The 23,005-nt window shown below is 35.1% G+C and overlaps 1 protein-coding gene across 1 annotated transcript in view; it reads right to left on the reverse strand.

Annotated features, from left to right (window-relative positions):
* Window positions 1–23,005, reverse strand: part of LOC115440168 — a 103,564-nt gene that overhangs the window by 15,723 nt on the left and 64,836 nt on the right. The window contains exon 2 of the mRNA XM_030164362.2: window positions 2,452–2,660. Within this exon, the coding sequence (XP_030020222.2) occupies window positions 2,452–2,660 (209 nt within the window). The remainder of the gene's footprint in view (window positions 1–2,451; window positions 2,661–23,005) is intronic.

Consider the following 23,005-nt stretch of genomic DNA (forward strand, 5'->3'; position numbering starts at 1 on the left):
TAAACAGCAGTAATAACGATAAGTTATCTAGTAAACAATGTAATATACCAGAAAGGCTTTTTTGACTTACTGCTACATTATCAGGGCAGAATTATAAACCCTATTGTTATACTTATACAGTCTTACTTATAAAAAATTCGCAAAGCTATGCTTTAAAATACGAATTTACTCGAAATCAAAACCCAACATCTTCCTCTTAATAAGGTTTAAACTAGGAAACCGGTGATGTTTTGGATTATTTAACTAATTCTTAACCACCTCTTGCCGCTAAAACGTTTATAAGTAGGATTGTAAGTGTCTACTTGACGAATGAAATTATCTAAATTGTGTTAAATAACATTCCGGGATCAGCATGTGTATATCCGGTGCCAACAGGCCGGCATAATTGTGTCGACTGTCGAGGGGTAATCATCTCTCGTCAGTCGACATTCTATTGGGCCCCAGTCCGCTTATCATCTGGTCCAGTGGGGTCACTTTGTCGTGCACGTATTAAAAATACTTGAGATTTCGCGCAAAAGTGAGATTAATTTATTAATATGACCCTTAGTGACACTGCGTAAATCAGGCAATTTGAAATCCGATTTCATTTCACAACGGAACACTGGACCCTTAAATCCGTTTCTTACTTTGCACGTTTCATTTCGCAAGGTAAGGATATTGGGTCTTTGAAAGATGCAGGTATTTTATTTGTTCAGCTGTAGACCCTAAGGTCAATAAAGTAAGTTGCCAAATAAATTGTTTCTGCAAACACAGACCTTGGATTGTATTTGGTTTTGGATTTCTGTAATATGTTTGTTTAGGATTACCTTCAATACTGCAATTGAGTAGCGATTCTAAAATTCCCATCATCTTCATTGGTGGTAGGTCCCTCATTATGTGAGAGTCCACCTGGGTAGGTACCACGGCATTGTATATTTCTGCAGCCAAGCAGCAGTGTGTACTCACTGTTGAGTTCTGATTTAAAGAACATTGTAGCCAGTGTAACTACTGGACATAATAAGACTTAACATCTCATGTCTCAGGATGGCGAGCGCAGTGGAATACCAAACAATTCTTTTTAATTCAAGGTGTTGGATGATGTTTCCTCTGTTTGTTGGCGGTCGTATAGCTTACCATCAGGCGAACGGCAAGCTAGTCTCGTCATTCAAAGCAATAAAAAGAATCCCAAACTTCATTCCCAGGAAAAATGTTAGAGTCGTAAAGGAATGTTCTGGATGTAACATCATGCGTACATTCGTGTATACCTTAAGATACAATTAAAATTTTTGAACCGTCATATAGCACTAGGCAAGGAATATAGTATAGTAAAGCCGGCATAATTCTAGTGTCTGTCAAGGAACATATCTCATCGAATGTGAAAATACATTACTTTGTAAACACTGGTTAAAGAAATGTTAGAATTTAGTAATCAAAAGGTTCTTTATCTTTTACCTTTTATTTACAAAACTTCATTAAAATAGAATGAAAACACATAAGATGCTTAAAATTCTACTAATTGATAATATTGTTTTAACAAAGCTACAAAGAGTGATTATAATTAAACATTTTGTTTTGCAAGAACAAAATGTTCTAAACATTCTACTAGATTATAAGCAAAGTTTCATTTGAGTCGACTGAACATAAATAACAAAAATAACATTCTTAATTACACTGGCTTTATTAATTCTATTTTAGAATTTGTAGAAAACGAATAATTGTTTCAATTTCTTTTATAAATGACTGGAATGATTCTTAAGTCTACACTAAGAGCCTATGGTGAACTATGTTAGTTATAAATAAAGTAACCGTTCTGTGAAACATCTCCTGTAGTTTCAACTTATTAATTATTAATTTGTCTAGGTTTAACGGTGATGAAATAAGTTGTGAGGAAACCTGCATAAATGAGATGTTCTCTTTAAGAATTTTGAGGGAATATGAAGTTTGCCATTCCGCACTAGGCAAGCGTGGTGGATTAAGACCTAATGCTTCTCGATAGTAGAGGAGGCCCGTGTCCATCAGTGGGACTGGAGGCAGTATATAATACAGAGCTGGTATTATCAAAGTTTATTTAAATGCAACACTATTTTTCCTTAATAATAATTATATCTATTCTATCTAAGAGATCAAAATCTATCTAAATAGGATTCCGTATTTTAACCACTTCCGAGGGATAAATGCCTGATACTATATCTTACTTCTTACTAATATTATAAATGTGAAAGCTACGGAAAATATTTGGACGCTTCTTTGCAAAAAAGCTGAATGGATTTGGATGAAATTTGGTACACAGATAGACCCTACCCTGGATTTATACACAGGCTACTTTCAGCATAAATTTCTTCCATGTAAAATAACGAATTCTTTAACCTCATTTTTTAAATAGATGATGCTTGCGGGGTACAGTTTTTAGGGACTTTTGTAACAAAAAATTCTTTTGATGCTAGCAATGCCTAGTTCATATTATATACTCACATCTACATAAATTCCTGGCAGTCCGAACACCCTCGTGTCAGGATCTTCGTTCGGCGTGTATCGGTAGAACTCGTGGTTGCCTCGATACCATTTGACCGAGTACAGGGGTGCTCCTTGCATGTCCCTCGAACAGATGAGGGCCGCCGTGCCACCCCTGATAACTGATGTAGGTTCGACGAGCAGCATCACGTCGCGAAGGCTTGTTACTCCTGGAAGATAAAAGGGAAAATAATGCATTTAGAAGAGGAAACGACTGTGGAAATATATTTTGCCAAACATCGATGGGCTGTGGTGTGGTCGTATTGTTTTACAAAGAAATTAAGTTCGTATAGTAAAATTTACTAATACCCAAATAACCCATTTTCCTACGTGACCAGATAAGTTCTATAAGAAACGGAGACTTACTTAGTAACCTTTTTGGGTTATAACTATATTTTATTAAAATTCAGTAAGATGTTTTCAATTTTTATTTCATTTTTGTACGTTAAATTGACAGTTAAATATATTTTGAGATAGATATCAACAACGCCACACGCAGTGGAAATAAAAAACAATAAAAACGTTTACACAGGCACCTTCAGATTCACATATTAAATGCGTTTGTAAAGACAACTTTAAATTTACCTTTATTCAATAAATACAATTAATCATATCGTCTGTATATTTATAAGAGTCGGTTGATCTTTCTCAACATGTTTACGTAGTCCGTAAGGCTAATGGGCCCCAAAACTTATTTTCAATTGGTATATAAATATTTTAATTCTATTCTATTACTAAACTATGTTCTATATGTAGCTCTCAGTCTCAGCTAAACATAGATAAGTTCTTGGTCTCCTTATTGTACTAGTATAAGGTTTAAATAAACACCGAACAAAAAGTACACACACCGCGATATTTCACCTTCCGAGATCAAACATTTACCGCATTTGGAATTTGTATTTTTTTTTCCAAAGAAAATATCGGTCCCACAGGTCGTTGAGATAATATTGTCCAATATAGCGTAATTTACGAGCCGAGGACGTTACCACCTGTGGTTTTCTGAAGCTCAAAATTGCGGGAAGGCAGCCTGTGTCAATATTTACGAAATAAATTTGGTAAAACCGGTCTTAATTCTTTAACGTTAAACGAGCAGTTTCCTTATTTATTTTTCAAGATTTAATGCTTTTTGAGAATGAAATTAGTTTTATTTTTTGTCGTGGAAAGTGATTATGGTAGCTGATATTATTAACGTTGGTTATAAAAGCGGCGATAGCCTAGCTGAGAAGTTCTCTATAGGAATTTTAAGTCTACCAATCTGCATTGGGCCAGCGTGGTAGATAAAGGCGTAATCGCAAAAGTAGACGAGGCCCGTGTCCAGCAATGGACAGTATATAATACAGGGCTGATATTATATATAATACATCGAGGAATAGAAAAAGAACCGGCAAATCAGTAAACGTCCTCCGGTGTTTTTTTTTTTTTGTATTGTCGCTCTATAATTGGGTGTGCAATATAATTATTAAGATAACTTTTTGGTTAAATTACTTCTACATGTCTACATCAAATTCTGTAGTCTCTTCTCATTAAAAGTTTACGTATTTTTAAATTGACTTCTAAAAAGACGGAGGCTAATGTCCTGCTCTCGTCTGTAGGTTTTGTTTTGTTCCCGATACGGAGTACAACAAATTTAAATAAAAAAATCATAATCAAAATAAATTTTATGTGATAATATATTGAAAAACGAAATATCTACTGAGTTTTTCCAAAAATGTATTTTAGGTCATGTTACCTTTTTAAACAAGGCCTCAACTTCAGGGTAGTTAAGTATTTAGTTCCGTAAACAAAACGTAATTTACACATTTTCAAAGGTCATTTACGTGAACCGTTTAGACTAACTCAACGGTATCTTACAAAACATTTTCTTCAACGCATCAAAAGCAACGGACCGAAAAAGGGCTATGAAAGTTTTAGAAACACTTTATGTTGCCCTTTTGTGCCCAAGTCCACTTTATTTATGTTTAATTTCTCCATCCTTTTTGTTTTCGTGAAAATTTTCCCGAAACATCCGCTACTTTAAGTTGAAATTAATCATGTACTTATTTCGTAATTTTGTTGAACCTTTAGTATTTTTAATCAGCGGTTAAGTTCAGGATGTGTGAAGCGATGAAGTGTAAGAAGTGCTTAATGATTTTTTTGTAATATATAGTTTTAATTCTTTATGTTCTAAAATTGCAAAGTTGTTTCATTAGACTCTATATATCTATCTTAATAAACAAGTGGTAGGATATATTCTATATCCACCCGGATAGCGACTACTGTATATAAGGTGTTAAAACTCGCCATAATGGTCCACGTAAGTGTGTCTCGTTCCAGGATCAGCCTGCGTATATCCGGTTCTAACAGACCACCATAATTGTGTCGACTGCCAAGGGATAATCATCAGTCGACATCTTATTGCACCCTACTCCACTTTCATTAGGTGCAATGACACAGTTAAAAAAACCGTCTTAGCTAAATAAATAAAACAAAATCACTTTAGCAAAGATACGATCACAAACAATTCTAAATAAATAAAACTATTAATAATTTATTTTCAGTATCTATAATCTAACAATATACATTTGCATTAATATACTATGTACACATACGTGAAATTCACATTTAAAATAAATATAGACAAATTTACACGTTGAAACAGATTACGAGGTGATAGCTCGGTTTGTAGTGAAACGAATTCCTGAATGAGATAGCTGTACGTAGCTCAGCAGCCGATAGCGTCCGACGTTTCGAATGTATTAAGATGGGTTCTACTGCATACTACTTGATACCAAACTTCGACAGAATTCCCTCAAATATAAGGCGGTGTATAGTGACACTTGTATACTTAGGACCTGTTTTACAACTTGCACCTTTAGAATTACAATGAGGCAAATGCAAAAATCCGTAAATCGTTTAATTACCGAAAGTCGATGTTCGACAGTTTGTGACTTTTCAAATGTTGTGCATTATAAAGTACATTAAATGGATTTATGCACTTCTTTGCATTTTGCACACACAGATAAATTATTCCTGATTGTTATATCTCGGTCTTTTGCGTAATTTATAACATGTACATAGAAAAAGCGCCGATATCCTAATTGGGAGTGAAACGAACTGCCGAGACGAATTTCCACAGGTTCAAAACCCCAGGGCAGGCATCTCTGACTTTTCTAAAAAAAATAATTATGTACTTATGTACTCTTTGTGAATAATCGCTTGCTTTAACGGTGAAGGAAAATATTTTGACGATACCTGCATACCTTAGATGTTCTCTATAAGAATTTTGACGGTATGTGAAGTCCACCAAACCGCACTAGACCAGAGAAGTGGACTAAGCCGTAATCCCTCTCAGTAGTAGAGACGGCCCGTTTCCAACAGTGAAACAATATGTAACACATGGCTAATATTATTATATTTATATATAAAAAAACTGACTAACTATCTTATGACTGGCTATAATAAAGAAAAACAAACATTTATATTCCAAATTCCAGTTTTTATTGCTCCATTGTCCATAAACTACAATATGTAGCAAAATATTATATTGGCGGAATCGGAATGAATTGCCGGATTTCTGGACGAAATCTTTATTAATAGCATTTTATAGAGACCATTTATAAAGTCGTAGCGTGAATGGCGGCCTTTGTTCACGCTACAAAATAAAATAGAATTTATATGAAATTTAATCCAACTTCGGGACTTGCCTTCGTGTTAATTCTTTACGATTATCATCATTTCAGCCGGGGTTGGTCCACTGCTGGACTTAGGTGTCGACCATTGAGCGCCACAGACCGCTTCTGGGCCGCCCTCATCCATCGGAATCCGGTGACCCTCACCAGGTCCTCGGTCCATCGAGTGGAAGGCCTGCCTACGCTGCGTCTTCCGGTTCGTGGTCGCCACTCCAGAACTTTACGATCATATAAATAAGGTAATATTTTAAAATTACCAACGCTCTTGTTAAGTGAAGTCTTATCTAGTCAATTATTTTTAGAAAAATTCTATTTAACAGTAAAATCATTTCGTAACAAAAATATCCTTTGTTACTTCATGGCAGAGTTAGCTCTTTCTATATATAATAATAAAACAATATCAGCCCTGTATTATATACTTGCCCACTGCTGAGCTGGGCCTCCTCTACTACTGAGAGGGATTAGGCCTTAGTCCACCACGCTGGCCTAGTGCGGATTGGTAGACTTCACATACCTTCGAAATTCCTATAGAGAACTTCTCAGATGTGCAGGTTTCCTCACGACGTTTTCCTTCACCGTTAAAGCGAACGATAAATTCACAAAGCTCTTTCTATAAACACAAAAAAAAATGCATACTAAATTTACCAAAACAAAGAACACATTAAAACATTGCAAAACATTCGTAACTAAAACAATAATATTATAAGATAAACAATTCATTTCTACTCAAATAACTTGCCAGCACTCTCCCGAGAGCGTTCTCCGTAAAAATACATAGCCACAAAATATACATTACTTCGTGAATATAAATTACTCGTTTATATTGTTCGATACAAATCGAAATATATGGGAGAATCGGACTCCCCGAGGATTTTGGTGGCCCATCAACAATGCTTTGTTACCCCATGTAAGATAGCCGTTGACCCTGATAAGAAATATCCAGCGAAATTTTGAGGTTAAAATTGTTAAACAAGTGCCTCTTTGCGAGGAAAGTGCAGAACCATTCGTTCAGTCTCAGTCTAAATGGATCCATATGTCACTTGCTTCTAAGTGCTTTTACAAGACAAGGACACCCATTCTGATACAGGAATAATGGGTTCTTACGAACCTAAAGGGATAGAAGTAGGGATTTGGGAAGGGATATGTTAACTTGGACAACGTCAACCTCCCTGCCCTTATAAAATGCAGCAAAAAAGCTCTCTTCATGCCGCCTACGGTGAAACCATGATCGAGCCGGCATTTTATAGATAAAATTGCATTCTGTTGTTTTACTCAGAGCTTTGGCATTCATAAATAAAAAACAATAATAAAGTAGAGATTTAAAAATACTATGTTTTACATAATATAATAAAAATATTACAGGCCGATGTCTGTATGTATATTGAAGAAAAACTAAGAAAAGTCTTTACTACAGCAGCGCGAGTCAAAACTTTTTTTAGATTTTTTGTCTGTATATATGTTTGTACACACATCACATAAAAACTACTGCACGGAATTGAATGCAGTTTTCACCGATGTATTGCTTAAGCATTAATTTAAAATATAAGCTCCATTTATACTGTGAAAATATAAAGCGGGAATTTTATAGCATAAAACCATTTCACGCAAGCCGAGCCGCGAGGAAAGGCTAATAAATTAATAAAACTGGACGTTATGTGGCTTAGTACCTACTACTTAGCTGTGTTTTGTATAAATCGTGATAAAAATGCATGAACTACATTAGCAAAGGGCAGTAAAGCGTGAAATTAAAACTTTATGGTGATGACCCTTCTCTTTTATGTCAGTTTACACTTTGGTCAGCATAAACGAATACACTTATTTAGGAGTAAGTAGATGCAATATCACACCTGCCTCCAGCCATATAATTTATCGTATGGCGAACCTATATTCATTACTGGGCACGTCCAGACTCCAGCCTGATAAGATTATCTAACCCAACATTACTAAATGAGACGGGTATCGAATCCGAGGAGAGAGAGGCGGTGGTTATACGTAAGCAAAGTAACCACGCTATCGTGGTACTAATAAATACTTACGATGAATCATAAAAAATAACAAGTATGATATGTTTTTTTTTGTTATCGATCCCCGCTGTTGACGCCGGGGGAAACCTGCAGATGAGATACTGAAATCCCCTGGCTTAGCGACTGCAGTGCTTTGAAAATTGGGAATTTTTTTCCAGGGCACTGCATTCCTTCCCCAAATATCCCACTTGGGGAAGGAAAAGGAACTATTTTAGGATGGGCGGAGGGGAGAAGGCCGGAAAATATTCGAGAACCCTCACAGGCCTAAATGTGTAGTTACAACCATGAGGTATAACACCCTGAACTGTGTATTTTAAGCCGCGAAAAATGACTCCCCGTGAACTAGCGTGTATTCGATGTGGAGACCGAGCGCACAAAAATTGCCTCTGGCGGAAAGAATGATATGTTATATGAACGGAATGATAAGACGAAAAAGCTCAGATACTCGCTTAACACTGCTTAGAGGCAGAAATAGACAACCTAGCACCTACCCAGACGGATTCTTAACACGGGAACTGCATACACACCCCATTATCTGCGGAGAAGTAGGCAGAAGCGCAACTGGTGCTCCCATGTTCCGCTGTAGGTATTCCGTTCCATAGCGTGATAGGGGCGGTTCTATAAATTCCAGACTCTGGGCTGATACTGGGTATAAAAACTCAATATAGGTATTACATATTAAACAATATTTTATTATCAAGAGCGTCGAAACTGTAAACTGTAATATTTATGTTGGTTTCAAATATTCTTATGAATAAAATTATCCTTATTTCCATACGTATAAAAACGAAAGTAACTCTGTCTGTTATGTTTTCACGGATGAGCTACGTGTTAAATTTGATGAGGAGATAGTTTAAAATCCTGGGAAGGATATCGGCTATTTTTTATCCCAGCAAAATATATAGCGAATCCCAGAAAAAAACAACAATTTCCAACAGGCCGGCATAATTGTGTCGACAGCCGAGGGGTAATCATCTCTCGTCAGTCAACATTTTATTGGACCCCATTTCACTTACCATGGGTGCAAAGGGTCATTGCTGGACATGTATAAAAAAATCACGTGCGCGAAGCCGCGGACTAATACTAGTTTAAAATAAACAGTTTATATTATTAAAAGTTTCAATCTTAAGCATAAAACTTTATGATATTACTACATTTTACCGCAAATTATAATAAACTCAACTCCTTAGAAATTAGAATAATATTTATTTTGGCAAATGAAGCGTAAACTTCCCCAAATTTCTCTTTTGTTTAGACATAAAATATACGGAAATAATACAAAACGAATATTATTGTTATCCCATTTTTCTGTTACCAAGTATTTTGTTCTTGAGAATTCTCAGGCACGTAGGTTTTCTCACGATGTTTTCCTTCATCGGTGAAGCGACAATAATTGATGGACAATACACAGGTAACTAATAAAATAAATAGATGACCAAATAAAAATCGCTGGTGGTCGCTGGAGGCTTGTTTCCAATATGTCAATCGGGAAATCTTTGGTAGAGACCCATATTCAGCAGTGGACATCCTGCCGCTGACAAAGAATTAATAAGCTTAATGTGTATGCACCTGTGTAGGTATCTACAAAATATTTCAATTCTATGCCTTGGGTATTGAACCCGCAGACACTCGTCTTGGTAGTCCGCTCCATTCCGAACTAGACTATTTTGCACTACGAAGTATTATTATACGAAAATGCTTAATTTTTATTTTCCTGGGGTTGCGTGCTTTATTCGAATACAATGCTTTTATAAAGAAAAGCATTTAACCCACAAAAAGACGATATGAGGTCAGGGGGCCCCATTCCGTCTACGAAGTCATATCCGTCTTTTTGCAAATATGGGCATTCTAATCCTAGCATAACTTCGATGGTCGTATAGGTAAATAGGTTATTTTTTGATTCTCTTGCCTATACAGCTATCAAAGCTGTCCCTCGAATAGAACGTCCTTATTACAAAAAGATGGTTTCGCCTCTATAGACGGAATAAGGCCCCCTAATTTAATTATAACCTTTTGGGTAATATATTCAAGAATATATATATATATATATATATAGCTTATTATTAGTAAAAAAAATATAAACTATTTCAACAAATTCAAAGTAAAACTTGATCAATATGTTTTTGAAAAATACTGATGTTTCATTAAATACCAATATTATGATGAATAATTATAATAATAGTCTTTAGTAGCATTTCCTCCATAAGTACAAACAGAGAGAGTATTAGCAAGGTGTATAATCCCCGACTAGAGTAATGTATGTTAAAGGGGCCTCTACGTGTTGGATCCATGTCCCCACGCAAGCCTTCCAAAAGGACCGGCCTTTATGCCGTGATTTCCCGAAGGAAAGATACAACATAATATGTTGGAAGAGCATCTTTCTGCGAATACTGGTCAACATTGTCTCTACTCCTAAGCAATTAGCAAGTATTCCCATGAAGTAATTTGTCGTTTTGAGAATAAAATTTCTTTAAACCTAAAAGAAAATTCATTACTATTTATTATATTTATTCAAAGGTCATATTCTTTAGAAAAACTAACAAACTCTATCAGCCTTTTATTCATATTTAATATTATCATAATATGAAAAATAATTTCTTTATAACAAGATATTTATTTGAAAGATCCAAACCATTAATGTTTATCTAAATGGCGGACAATTATTTAATTTCATACAATTAAGATAGTCATTGTTTTCCTGCATTTCCTTGACTGCCACTGGCGCTATAAAATGAATATGGAAGATATCACACCGAAATGAATCGTGGAGTTCGCTATGAGTCTACTGGGAGTGTTTCTTCATTTAAAATATTCCAAACAACCCAAGAAATATGAAGTTAACTGAATTACTTTCACGGACTAATGTTTATAAAATGGCTTAAACATTATTAGTCATTTTCTTTTTCATTTTAAGGTCCACTATGACTTCTTTCTTTCTATTTTCAATTTAGAAGCATAATTCTTTTATTTTAATAATTAATTCTTTTATTCTGTTTGGTCCACACGGAATTATTTACACACTTTATTAAGCATAAATAACAACTAAAAGATTTACAGTTAAGTTATTTTTAGATACTTGAAATGAATTATAAAGTATTCCTAGGTCTTGGGTTTCGATCCCAAACTCGGGTAAAAATAAAGCTGGGTTTTTGAACTCATTTCTATTTCGAATCTCATGTGCTCAATAAATAACAATAGATTCGCACTATTACATAAGACTTATTTAGCCAAATGTGGCACATCCCTGCCCACCCTAAAAGAGAAAAGGATTTACTTATTTAGTAACACACACACATCACGCATTTATCCCTGAAAGTGGATGCCGAGGCACACCAGGGCACCCACCAAGTGTGTTCCGTCCCATGATGTGATAGGGGGGGAGCCTATCGCCATATCGGGCACAAATTCCAGACTCCGGGCTGAAGCTGAGCAGAAAACCCAAATATCACTTTACCCGGGATTCGAACCGAAACCTCAGAGCGCTGCCGTACCGTGCATGCAGCACAAGTACGCCACTGAGGCAGCCGTTTATTAAAACCAAAAACTTAAATTAACACGAATGAATGAATCTAAATACCATTAAAATATAAAGCAATTATTACGGTTTATATTTATTTAGTTTTCTGTTTCCTAAATATGATGTAATTAAGAGAACATCGTTGAATCCCTGCCCGCTAACAGAGCTTAGTAAACATCGAGCAACGACATGTAATTACTGAATGCCCCTCTTAATAACTGTTTTTCCTTATTTACACTCTATCTATACGGAATATTCGGTTATATTATTATTATTTTGCCTGCGTCCGCGTCAAACTTCTTTTCGGGACAAATATGCTCTCGGGATAAAAGTAGCTTCGTTCGATAGACAGGCTGATCCCGAAACGCGACACACTTACGTGGGCCACCATGGCGGGTTTAAACACATAAATTTCAAAATAGACGATGGCAGAATTATTAAAATAGTATAAAATAAAAGCAATTATCATTTACAGTACAATCTGTTTGTGAGATATTGGGTTAATTGTTTATCTATACTAATATAAACTGAAGTTTGTATAAAGGCGCTAACCCCTGGAACTACTAAAACGATTTTGATTTTTTTTATTTGTTTATTTATTTATTACACTTTATACATAAAGAATATAAAGACGGACTTAATGCCGAAAGCATTCTCTACCAGTCAACCTTTAGGTGGTGCAAAGACTAGAGAGGTAGGTACACAATTACAGAAGGTAGTGGAGAGACCATTAACAAAGAAGACTGATATCAATATTTTTTTACTAATAGAAAGCCACATTACTCCTGAATACTTTATCTCGGATAGATATAAAGCTCGACTTTTATCCCGCAAAACTTCATACGGACGGGGCCGCGAGCAAAAGCTATTATAAATGCGAAAGTTTGAGAGAATGGATGTATGATTGTTCCTCTTTCACGAAAAAACTATTGAACGGATTTGTATGAAACTTTACAGTAATATTGGTTATATATCAGAATAACATATAGGCTACAATTTATAATGATTTTGTCTAATTTGGTATAATATAACGGTACATATCTAGGAAGTCGGAAAAAAATCCCATAAAACCCCGTCACGCGGGCTAAGCCGGTAACAAAAGCTAGTTTATATATATTTTGAAATCAAATACATATTTATCCATTTAGAAGCGATCAGGAAGACATTCCTTACAGTTATAGTCTGAAATATTCGACATGCAAAGCGGAGCGAGCATATCTAAAACCCTTTTAACCCAATTCTTGAGGCTCTTCATGTAACTTCGCGGGGAAGCTTTAGGGCCGGTGCATATATAGCGAAGCGCAGCGCATAGATGTTTTTACCGTCAAACTATTATCGACGTTGTCTTTAATGAGATAATATTCAAAATTCATTAACAATAAATTGCATTACATTTTTACGGTCAAACTATCATCGGCATTGTCTTCATTAAATTAATATTTCAAATCCATTAACACAACAATAAATTACTTACATTTTTACTGTCAAACTATTATTGATACAGTATTCTTAGAAATAATATTCAAAATCAATTAACACAACAATAAATTGCATTACATTGTTGTCTTAATTAATTTTGAAATTGAATGACCACAATGTCAAAAATAGCTTGACAGCAAAACATTTACTGCGCTGCGCTCCGCTATATATGCACCGGCCCTTAGACGAAACTACATTCCCAATGTTACAGATGCGCGAATTAGCGTGCAAAACTGAGATCATGTTAAAAAATAGGGTCACGCTGTAAAAATAATATGTCGAGCCTTCTCATTAAGAAGATTATCGACGTATTGCACCTTTTGTTAAAGCTGCTAATGTCCTTGTTAATTATGGTAAATAAACAGTATTTAATTACAAAAATAACCATTGTATAAAATTCTAGAAATATGATAAATATTATAGAACTACCTTTTGCTCGCGTCTCCGTCCGTGTGAAAGAGTTTTCCGGTATTAAAGTAGCCCGATAGTACTAGTAGTAATAAGGTTAATGTAGTTTCTGATTGCTGAAAAAAAAAAATGATTAGGTAGTTCCCGAGATTATCACGTTCAAACAAGTTTTATACTTTAGAATAATTTTATCAAATAGTGCAAATGTCAGTTACGAAGTTCTTCGTAAAAAGGTTCAATATGTCCACACCATAACACGTATGATGAATAGTACCATGCTTTCAAACTTTTATAATTAACACTTTACCGTTATACGTTTAGTCAAATTTTCTAAAGGCTAAACTATTAAATAATTCAAACTATATGCGAAAATTAAAAATTTCCGTTATTTATAGAATATAATATTTTAAATTTAGAACTCTTATATTTCCAGATCTATCGTGTTTTGTTTTTATTTATTTTTTCTTGAATGTCTTTGATAGTAGAACGTGTACTACACACGATCTTCTTCAATATATCAAACCCTATATTCTACTGTATGGCAATCTATACAAAAACAATTTATCTTCCCTTCTATATTCTTTTCGTTTAAACCCGCTTCCCAATTCCAGTAGTCGTGGGTAAATATTACATACTAATAAACACAATTGTATGTTCCTTTAAAAATGATGCTGTAACGACGCTCGAATTAACAGTTTCCATCTTTATTATGATATTGCAATATTCATGAATTGTATGCAAATAGGTTAACAGAGTTGAACCTATTACCATCAGATTAGCGTTCAATGTATCGGAGTAGATGATGGCATATTACTGAGGATGAGCGTTAAACACAATTATGTATTTAACCAACTGTGAAAGAGTGCTTATGTTTAAATATTGGTTACATAAGTTCTTATGTTTACGCGAATTTTAGACGTGAAAATATAAAACTATTTTACGGATTTTATCGTGGTTTTTTATTTTATAATTTTCTCACGACGTTTCAAAGACTGTAGTATTCGTGGTCACAGGGCGGATTGAGGTGTTGGTCATCCGCAAAGTCAAAGTTACAATATCTATATTTAATTATTATTTTTTTTTTTATTTTGGCGGTCCGATCTAAGTGACTTACAAGTTTGCTTTTGAGAACATTGTCTCGAGTATTTGACATAACTTTAACCTGCTCTACGTGCTTCTGAGAAAAAGGGTATTGACCAAAGATTTCTAAGATTATATAGAGCGGACATTGGGAAGATTGTCATACAAAAATATTGCGCGTATATGATGGTTACTCAATCTACCGTGAAATAGCAATATATCAATGTAAAATACTTCATATTTTTCCATATGATTTGTACGTTTTTAATGCGAATATTAGCATTTTTGTTAATATACCCATTTACCATCGGAATGTTTGCCGGCAAACATGACAGCTACATAACAGTTAGACGACATTACGCGTGTCACGGAAAAATTACCTTATTATGTAGTGAATAATAAGGTTATATTCCCGTAACACGCGTAATGTCATCCAACTGTCATGTAGCTGTCATGTTTGCCGGCAAACATTCCGCTGGTAAATGGGTTAATTTTAAATATAAAATTCCTAAAATAGTACACATTATTATTATCGTGAAACAAGGCAGTATTTAATTATTTTTATTTCAAGTCAAAAATAAATAAAGCTAGATACTAATAGGACTCGAGACATCAATCGACAGAAGTGAGTTTGTTTGTTGAATTTTATATAGATAATTAGATTGTTGAAACCCAATTTATTTACCCTCATTTTTACGGTTGTCTGATTCCCCAACATTTACGATTCTTTATAAGAAATAATCTTCTATCTTCTATCTATTCTATACTTATAATAAATCTGTAGAGAGGTCAATTCTGTACATGAAATATATTTCCAAAATAACTATCAGGGGGTGATTAGGGATCGATACTGATGCCAAAAATGCAATTAGTAAAATTTTTGTCTGTCTGTCTGTCTGTATAACCGTTATAGAAACAAAAACTACTCGACGGATTTTAACGAAACTTGGTACAATTATTTGTCATACTCCTGTGCTAGTTATAGTATACTTTTCATCACGCTATAATTAATAGGAGCAGAGCAGTGAAGGGAAATGTTGGGAAAACGGGAGAAGTTACTCCATTTTTTAAGCTTCCGTCGTGTGTGCAACCTTAATGGTTACAGCTACACAGAAATCATGTATGACGGAAATGTTCTCCTTAAAATTATGTAAAAAATATCCCACGACAGCATATGTCTATCTTTTATGGTTGACTCACAATAACACGTGTAACTCCCGATAGCTTAGCAGTTCGAAGCTTTCACGTCATTATATTTGTCTACTCTTACGTTTATAACACTCTCAGTCATCCCTAATTAAAAAAGTTAACATTATTATATATTCCATAAAAAAGAATCATAGAAATCGGTATAGAAACACCAAAGTTATACATACATACATACATAACATCATGCATTTTATCCCCGAAGGGGTATGCAGAGGCGCAACTAGGGCACCCACTTTTCGCCAAGTATGTTCCGTCCCATGATGTGATGGGGGCGAGCCTATCGCCGTATCGGGCACAAATACCAGACTCCGGGCTGATACTGAGCAGAAAAACCCAAATATCACTTTGCCCGACCCGGGATTCGAACCCAGGACCTCAGAGCGCTATTGTACCGGACGTGCAATACAACCACGCCACCGAGGCAGTCATGTTGTCAAAGTTATACATGAAATACGCTAATAATAAGCCATCACGCGTGAATACTGAATCATGCTATATGCTTCCTTCGATTTCACCATGATCCCATTATCAGACTCTGACCGGACAATCGGACCACCTGCATACCACCATACATTAAAAAAACATCCCGACAAACTGAGCACCCCCTCCATTTTTGAAGTCCGAAATCCACGCGGGCGAAGCTGCGGGCGGAAGCTAGTTTCATAATAAATAAGATACAGGCGGCTTACAAGTCTACGCTATTTTTAAGAGAACTATTTTTATTTATATCTGAATATATATAACTCAAAGGTGACTGACTGACTGACTGACATAGTGATCTATCAACGCACAGCCCAAACCACTGGACGAATCGGGCTGCAATTTGGCATGCATAAAGCTACTATGACGTTGGCATCCCCTAAGAAAGAATTTTGATAAATTCCACCCCTAAGGGGGTAAAATAGGGAATGAAAGTTTGTATAAATCTTCTTATATTTGCGACTGATTGAACTGAAATTAAAGATTGGAGCTATTATGATGAAGACGTTCGCTTAAATAGGTTTTTGATAAATTCAATCCCCATGGGGTTAAAATTAGTTTGAACCTATCAGTACTGGGAAAATATGTAGCAAGACTTTTATCATACAGTGGACTTTTATCCCGGAAAACTCCTTCACGCGGGCGAAGCCGCGAGCAAAAGTTAGTTTTGTATATGAATGTCCAATAAATGCCATTAGACTCAAAATTTTGTTGACGAAATATAAGTTAGATATGCTTCTGACTACCCCTTTAGAATCGTGATTCTATACTTTATGAGGTTGCCTCTCCCAAAACCTTCATTACTACATTTAAACAACGAACCTCTAGAATTACAATATGTAAATGTTTACGATTCGATATAACAGCAAATACACAGTTTCACATTTAAAACAAATACCGTACATTCCACAATTGCTTTGTAAACACGATTCCGTGGAGCACATTAAATTGAATCCTCGGGAAGAAAAAACCCTAAATTACATTTTCAAAAAGCCGATTATTAAATGGAATCGAGAGGAGAGAATGATCGGCCGCGATTACATTGGAAACTCACGCAGAGAAATTCCATTTTCTGCTACATTAGCCGGGGCGATGGTACCCATCTGCTGGCTGATACAGGGTTCATGTATTCGCTGCAGGTGCAGTTTGACGGTCCAATTAGTTTTGTATTACAAGTATTGCAGGGTATATGTAATTGGAAATTAATTATCCATTTTAGATGGTTGAAGTATTAATAGTTTGGAGAGTTGAATAATACTTTAAGATTTTTTAATTAAAATTAAACTAATTTTCGGATTCTATCGCGGTGCTAGTATTTTATTTTCTCCCGACGTTTCGAAGACTTTGCAGCCTTCATGGTCACGGGGGGGACTGAGTTAAGTTAGTTTAATTTCAATGTCTAACATTCGCGTAAACATAAGAAATCAATATTTTTTAATTAATCCAGTTTTTAAAGCGAATTATTACATTAAAAATGTAGTAATCCTGTGTTTGAGTAACTATGGTTTCTGCTTCACTTAATCAGTCTTATAAAAATTTGCAAAGCTATGCTTAGTTAAAACACGCATTTACTCGATCAGCTGTAAGTTAAAACCCGCCATCTTGCCTCTTAATAAGGTTTAAACTAGGAACCGGTGTTGTTTTTGACAGCTATTTAAGCAATTCTTAACCACCTCTTAACACTAAAACAAGTTTATAAGTAAGACTGAATATGCTCAGTATAAGACGTGGTACTGTCTAAATTGTAGGAAAATGTAAAATTAACACCTTCTTGCCGCCATTTTGTATAGTTCCTTTGGATGTGTAGTGCAATAAGTGGACAATGTCTAATCTGCGCTTTAAGAAAATATTTAATTTGTATTAAATGAAACTGTATGTTTATGTCAAAATATCTTCTACAATTTAACCTTATCTATTCAAATGTGGTAATGTAACATGCTTATAACCCTGTTCTAATACCGAATTGGCTCGGTTTTATAACATAGTTTTTTTTATCCAATTATATGGGAGTTTAAAAATAAAGCAAATTCACAAACATTTTCATTCTTCGGATGTATCGATCAGTCAATATCATGTGCCCTTCACTGCTGACGGATATAAATGACAATCACCGGTTTTCCTGTAAAATTCCCTTGGTAACCTCAACATCGAAATCTTTAAAGAGTATTTTTATTGGCTTGGACGGATGAATTGATTACTTCGAGTTATGTTAATTTAAGTACTTGTAAGACTGTTCTTTGAAACTATACGCCTTAGATTAAAACGTGATCATTGCCACGAAAGCACTTGAGAGTGGCCATTCATATTCTACTGAACTTAACATCTTATTTTCTATTAGTGAACATAACTGTTTGGAAGATAAAAAGTCGGCATATACTAATACATAAATCAGATATTACTGATCTTGAAGTAATATTAAATAGAAACGAACGAGGTGTGTTTTGTCTTTGAAAATTTCACGAAAAGTGAAGATATCACAACGCGTTAGTTTACTCTACGATAGTGGTACCACATTGAAGTCTGTCTGCCTACCAGGTTCTATGTAGTATTGATGAAATTCCTGATTGTACTATGATAGAGATAGTACATACATTCAATATCTCCAACAGTTTAAGGTCTTAAAGCAAGCATTTTTTTTACGTACACTGCAAGACGGCCCTACTGCATCTGATGGTAAATGGAGGACGTCCAACAGAATTTCCACTGACGAGAGGTGATTATCCCTCGACAGTCGACACAATTATGCCGGCCTTTTGGTATCAGATATACACAGGCTGATCCCAGAACGCGACACACTTACAAGCCATTATAGCGGGTATTAACACATCCTAATATTAAGATCGTAGAAGCGAGTAAAACATTATATCTACGTAACACAAGTTCGCAGTATAGTTAAAGTAATCCAAACTTGAAAACAAAATCCTCAATCCAATCATTACGCAAACCTCACAGGTATTAACGTTATCTGAAAATAACTCCAATTTCCTCCACGTAACTTGGTAATTTAAGTTTTCAAAACTATTCTCAGGATGGTGGTAGTTAACCGTCAGTTAAACATTGTGCACCGACCCTAGATGTTTTCTTAGACGTGGTGTTTGTACAAGCGATTAGCGACGTTATTACTTAAAACGAAAGGTTTTATATTACGTTACAGACGTTTTTGATTTTATAACGACCTATGGCGGCGTCGTGTGGCCGGTCGTAGCCTGCAATATGGTTGAGAAAGCCGATAGCTGGCACGTGCGTCATACTCGTGAACGGGTGCTGCTTGTGTGGACTGTTCTACCCACCGCTTACTATTTCTAAGTACTAGCGGTATTACAAGTATTATGTTTCATGATTCCTGAGAGGTGCACTCGTATGGAACTTTAAAATTCATTTATTACCTATTTTGCGAGCATATGAATGAACTGAAGGAACTATAAAAAAACGAATTGTGTTTTTTTTCTCTGTATCATGCACCGTAGTTCATAATAATAATAATAATATCAGCTCTGTATTATATACTGTCCCACTATTGGTCACGGGCCTCCTCTACTACTGAGAGGGATTAGGCCTTAGTCCACCACGCTGGCCTAGTTCGTGTTGGTAGACTTCACACACCATCGAAAATTCTTATAGAGAATTACTCTGGTATGCAGGTTTCCTCACGATATTTTCCTTCACCGTTAAAGCAAGCAATAATTCACAAAGAATATACACATATTTTTTTTTTAGAAAAGTATAAGATATGTGCCCTTGGGATTTGAACCTGCGGACATTCGTCTCGGCAGTCCGTTCCACAACCAACTAGGCTATCGTTGCTTAGACCATATGAATGAACTGCTCTAAACAACTTTAAAAAACGAATTGTATTTTTTTTTCTCTGTATCGTGCACTGTAGTTCATACTTTAAACTTATTCAACTACGCTGGCCTATTGCAGATTGGTACCACAGACCCTTAAAATGTTTATAGAGAACTTCTCAGGTATGCACGTTTCCTTACGATATTTTCCTTCAACGTTAAAGCTTTCGATAATTCACAAAGAATACACACATAATTTTCAAAAACTCAGAGATGTGTCCCTCGAGATTTGAACCTGCGGATATTCGTCTCGGTCCGTTTCACATCTAATTAGCCTCTACCTCGAATATGAAGCCTAAAATTATCTAATTACTCAACAAAAAAAATATTAGCAGAATGACAAGACAACAACATACGCTTCGAAATCTAAATTAACAGCACTAGCTATTTGGTCTAGATAGACTATTTCGGGATTTGAACTTGCGGATATTCGTCCTGGCGGTCCGTTCCACACCCAACTAGGCTGTCGCCGCTTGTAAATGTAAATAATAATTATATCATCGGTGCTCTCATGACTAAAGCCATAAGCCAAACAACTGATGATGCTTTTAACTGTAATTCCACCAATTTTGGTTAGATCAGTCTGTTCTATGTTACGTACGGTCTAACTTAAAGCGATCTTTTGTTCATTATGCTAAAACTGAGCGAACTTCGAGCGATTTTATAAGGAAATTATGGATTTCTCGTCCAATTTCCGATTTTTAACGAAATCTCGTGGGCTTCGTCGCGAATTTTTAGAATGTTTCAACGACTTTTTGTTTTATGTCGATTGCGTTGATGATTTAATTTTTGTGACGTGATCTTAATTCGTGACCTAAAAACTTACTTTTAATATTATGTCTGTCAAATATTCTTCCATATTATAATAAGTGATAATGGTTGAGAAACGTAAGTCGTGATTTTATCAACGCAATTATACCTATCATTTTTATATAATGTCTGTTTTGTTTTTGTTGATACCATGGGTCGGAAATCTTGTGTCCGATAAATGTTCGATAAAGTGGGTATAAAATATAAACTTTCCAGACCTTGTTTTTATCTAATGTCAAACAAACACATACAAATAATCTTTCTTTCATTACTTGTTGTGTCTGCGACTTTGTATGCATGAGTAACTCTTTATACCGTTCATATATGAATTAAGGGTGACAAACCCTATAATCACTTGAGAAATAAATATACTATGCACAAGATAAGTTGTCTCCCTGTCCACCCTTTCGACGCTGAATGTTTGGACATAACCATTTTTAGATTTACAAAGGATTAAAAATGATTTTATAAGAAAAGAACATAAAAATGAAACGATATTTTATACAATATTTAGGCGTTACTGACTTCAGACTCTTAAAGTAATTCAAGTTCCTCAAAAATGGCTTAATAAGTATGATATAAAGTGAGGCGAAGATAAGAGTTCCTGGCCGCCATTATCTTTTTATGGCCCGAGGGTATAAGAATTAACTATGAACTGAGCGTTGTAACAGATAACTCACACGCGTTATGTGACGCAGACGACTGAATAATCGGACCGATAAATTTATTATTTAAATACAACATATTATACATTATAATACTACTGAAAATTAAATTAGTTTAAGGTAAATATTCAAAATGATGTATATTAATTTAGGCGTACACAATAACTATGCTACTGGGTATTGCTTGCGCCTTCGCTCGCGTGAAAAGAATTTCCTGCTACGGAAGTCTCTAAAACATAATACGACACCAGGACCATCCATTTAAATATCCCTTTACTTCCCATGGGAGTAAATTATCGGGATAAAATGCAGCATATTTCTTAATCCGCCACGTAAGATATAGATAACATAAGATAAGATGTTATTTGCCTTACCAAGTGATTAATAAATACACCGGCAATTCTGTTGCTCATGATTGGATTCTGTGTTAACGATATGTTTCAATGTTATCACATTATCAAGCCATTATAAAACATAGACTGATAGAAAAACACCTAACTAATGGCACCACAACGTTCAAAAATCAAACCCTTAAGCATCTGAATCCATACGTGTGTACAGAATCTACAAAGCTAGAAATCCGTGCAAAATATTACTAAATACCAATATTAACAAATCATTTGAATGCAGAATAGAGAAAATTGGTCTACGGAAAATTAAATATATCGATTCGACAAAACGCAAGTCGATACGATTTTAGTGCAAAAATTCCTGTGTAATTTTATTAATATGGGAAAAATCGCAAGCCGATTGCAGTCGGTCGTCAATGTTACGTATAAGATTCACGGATGCTTAAAATTAAGTAATGTTAAAAAGTTACTTTGAAATTTTCTTGCCGTTGAGAACATAATTTTCCAATTTTCGTAGTATGGGCATACTTATCAAGAGGCAAAAAAGATTCTGAAAAAGTTAATGGGTTTTTTTTTAAACGAGATCAACAATACATTAATAATATTAATCTATAGTAGTATGTTCTAAAGTGTCAATACCCCCCTGCAGGCACTGTACACTTTATGTAAAGAAAAGGGTCTAGAGCAAATTAAGGGGGAGGGCAATCAATAAAATATTTTAGAAGTGGGATTTGATGCAATGACTATTTTGTTTTTTGTAAATTATATACTACTAGCGACCCGCCCCGGCTTCGCACGGGTGCAATGCTGATACTAAGTACACTACAGAAAAACTGTGAACGTTGTATATAAAAACATAGCGGCCCGCTCTGGCTTCGCACGGGTATAACATAACAAAATAACAGTATGTCTCCACTATTTAATGGATGTTATTATTATACATATAAACCTTCCTCTTGAGTCACACTATCTATAAAAAA

The sequence above is a fragment of the Manduca sexta genome, chromosome 21, assembly GCF_014839805.1.
Source record: "Manduca sexta isolate Smith_Timp_Sample1 chromosome 21, JHU_Msex_v1.0, whole genome shotgun sequence".
NCBI classification, from domain to species: Eukaryota; Metazoa; Arthropoda; class Insecta; order Lepidoptera; family Sphingidae; genus Manduca; species Manduca sexta.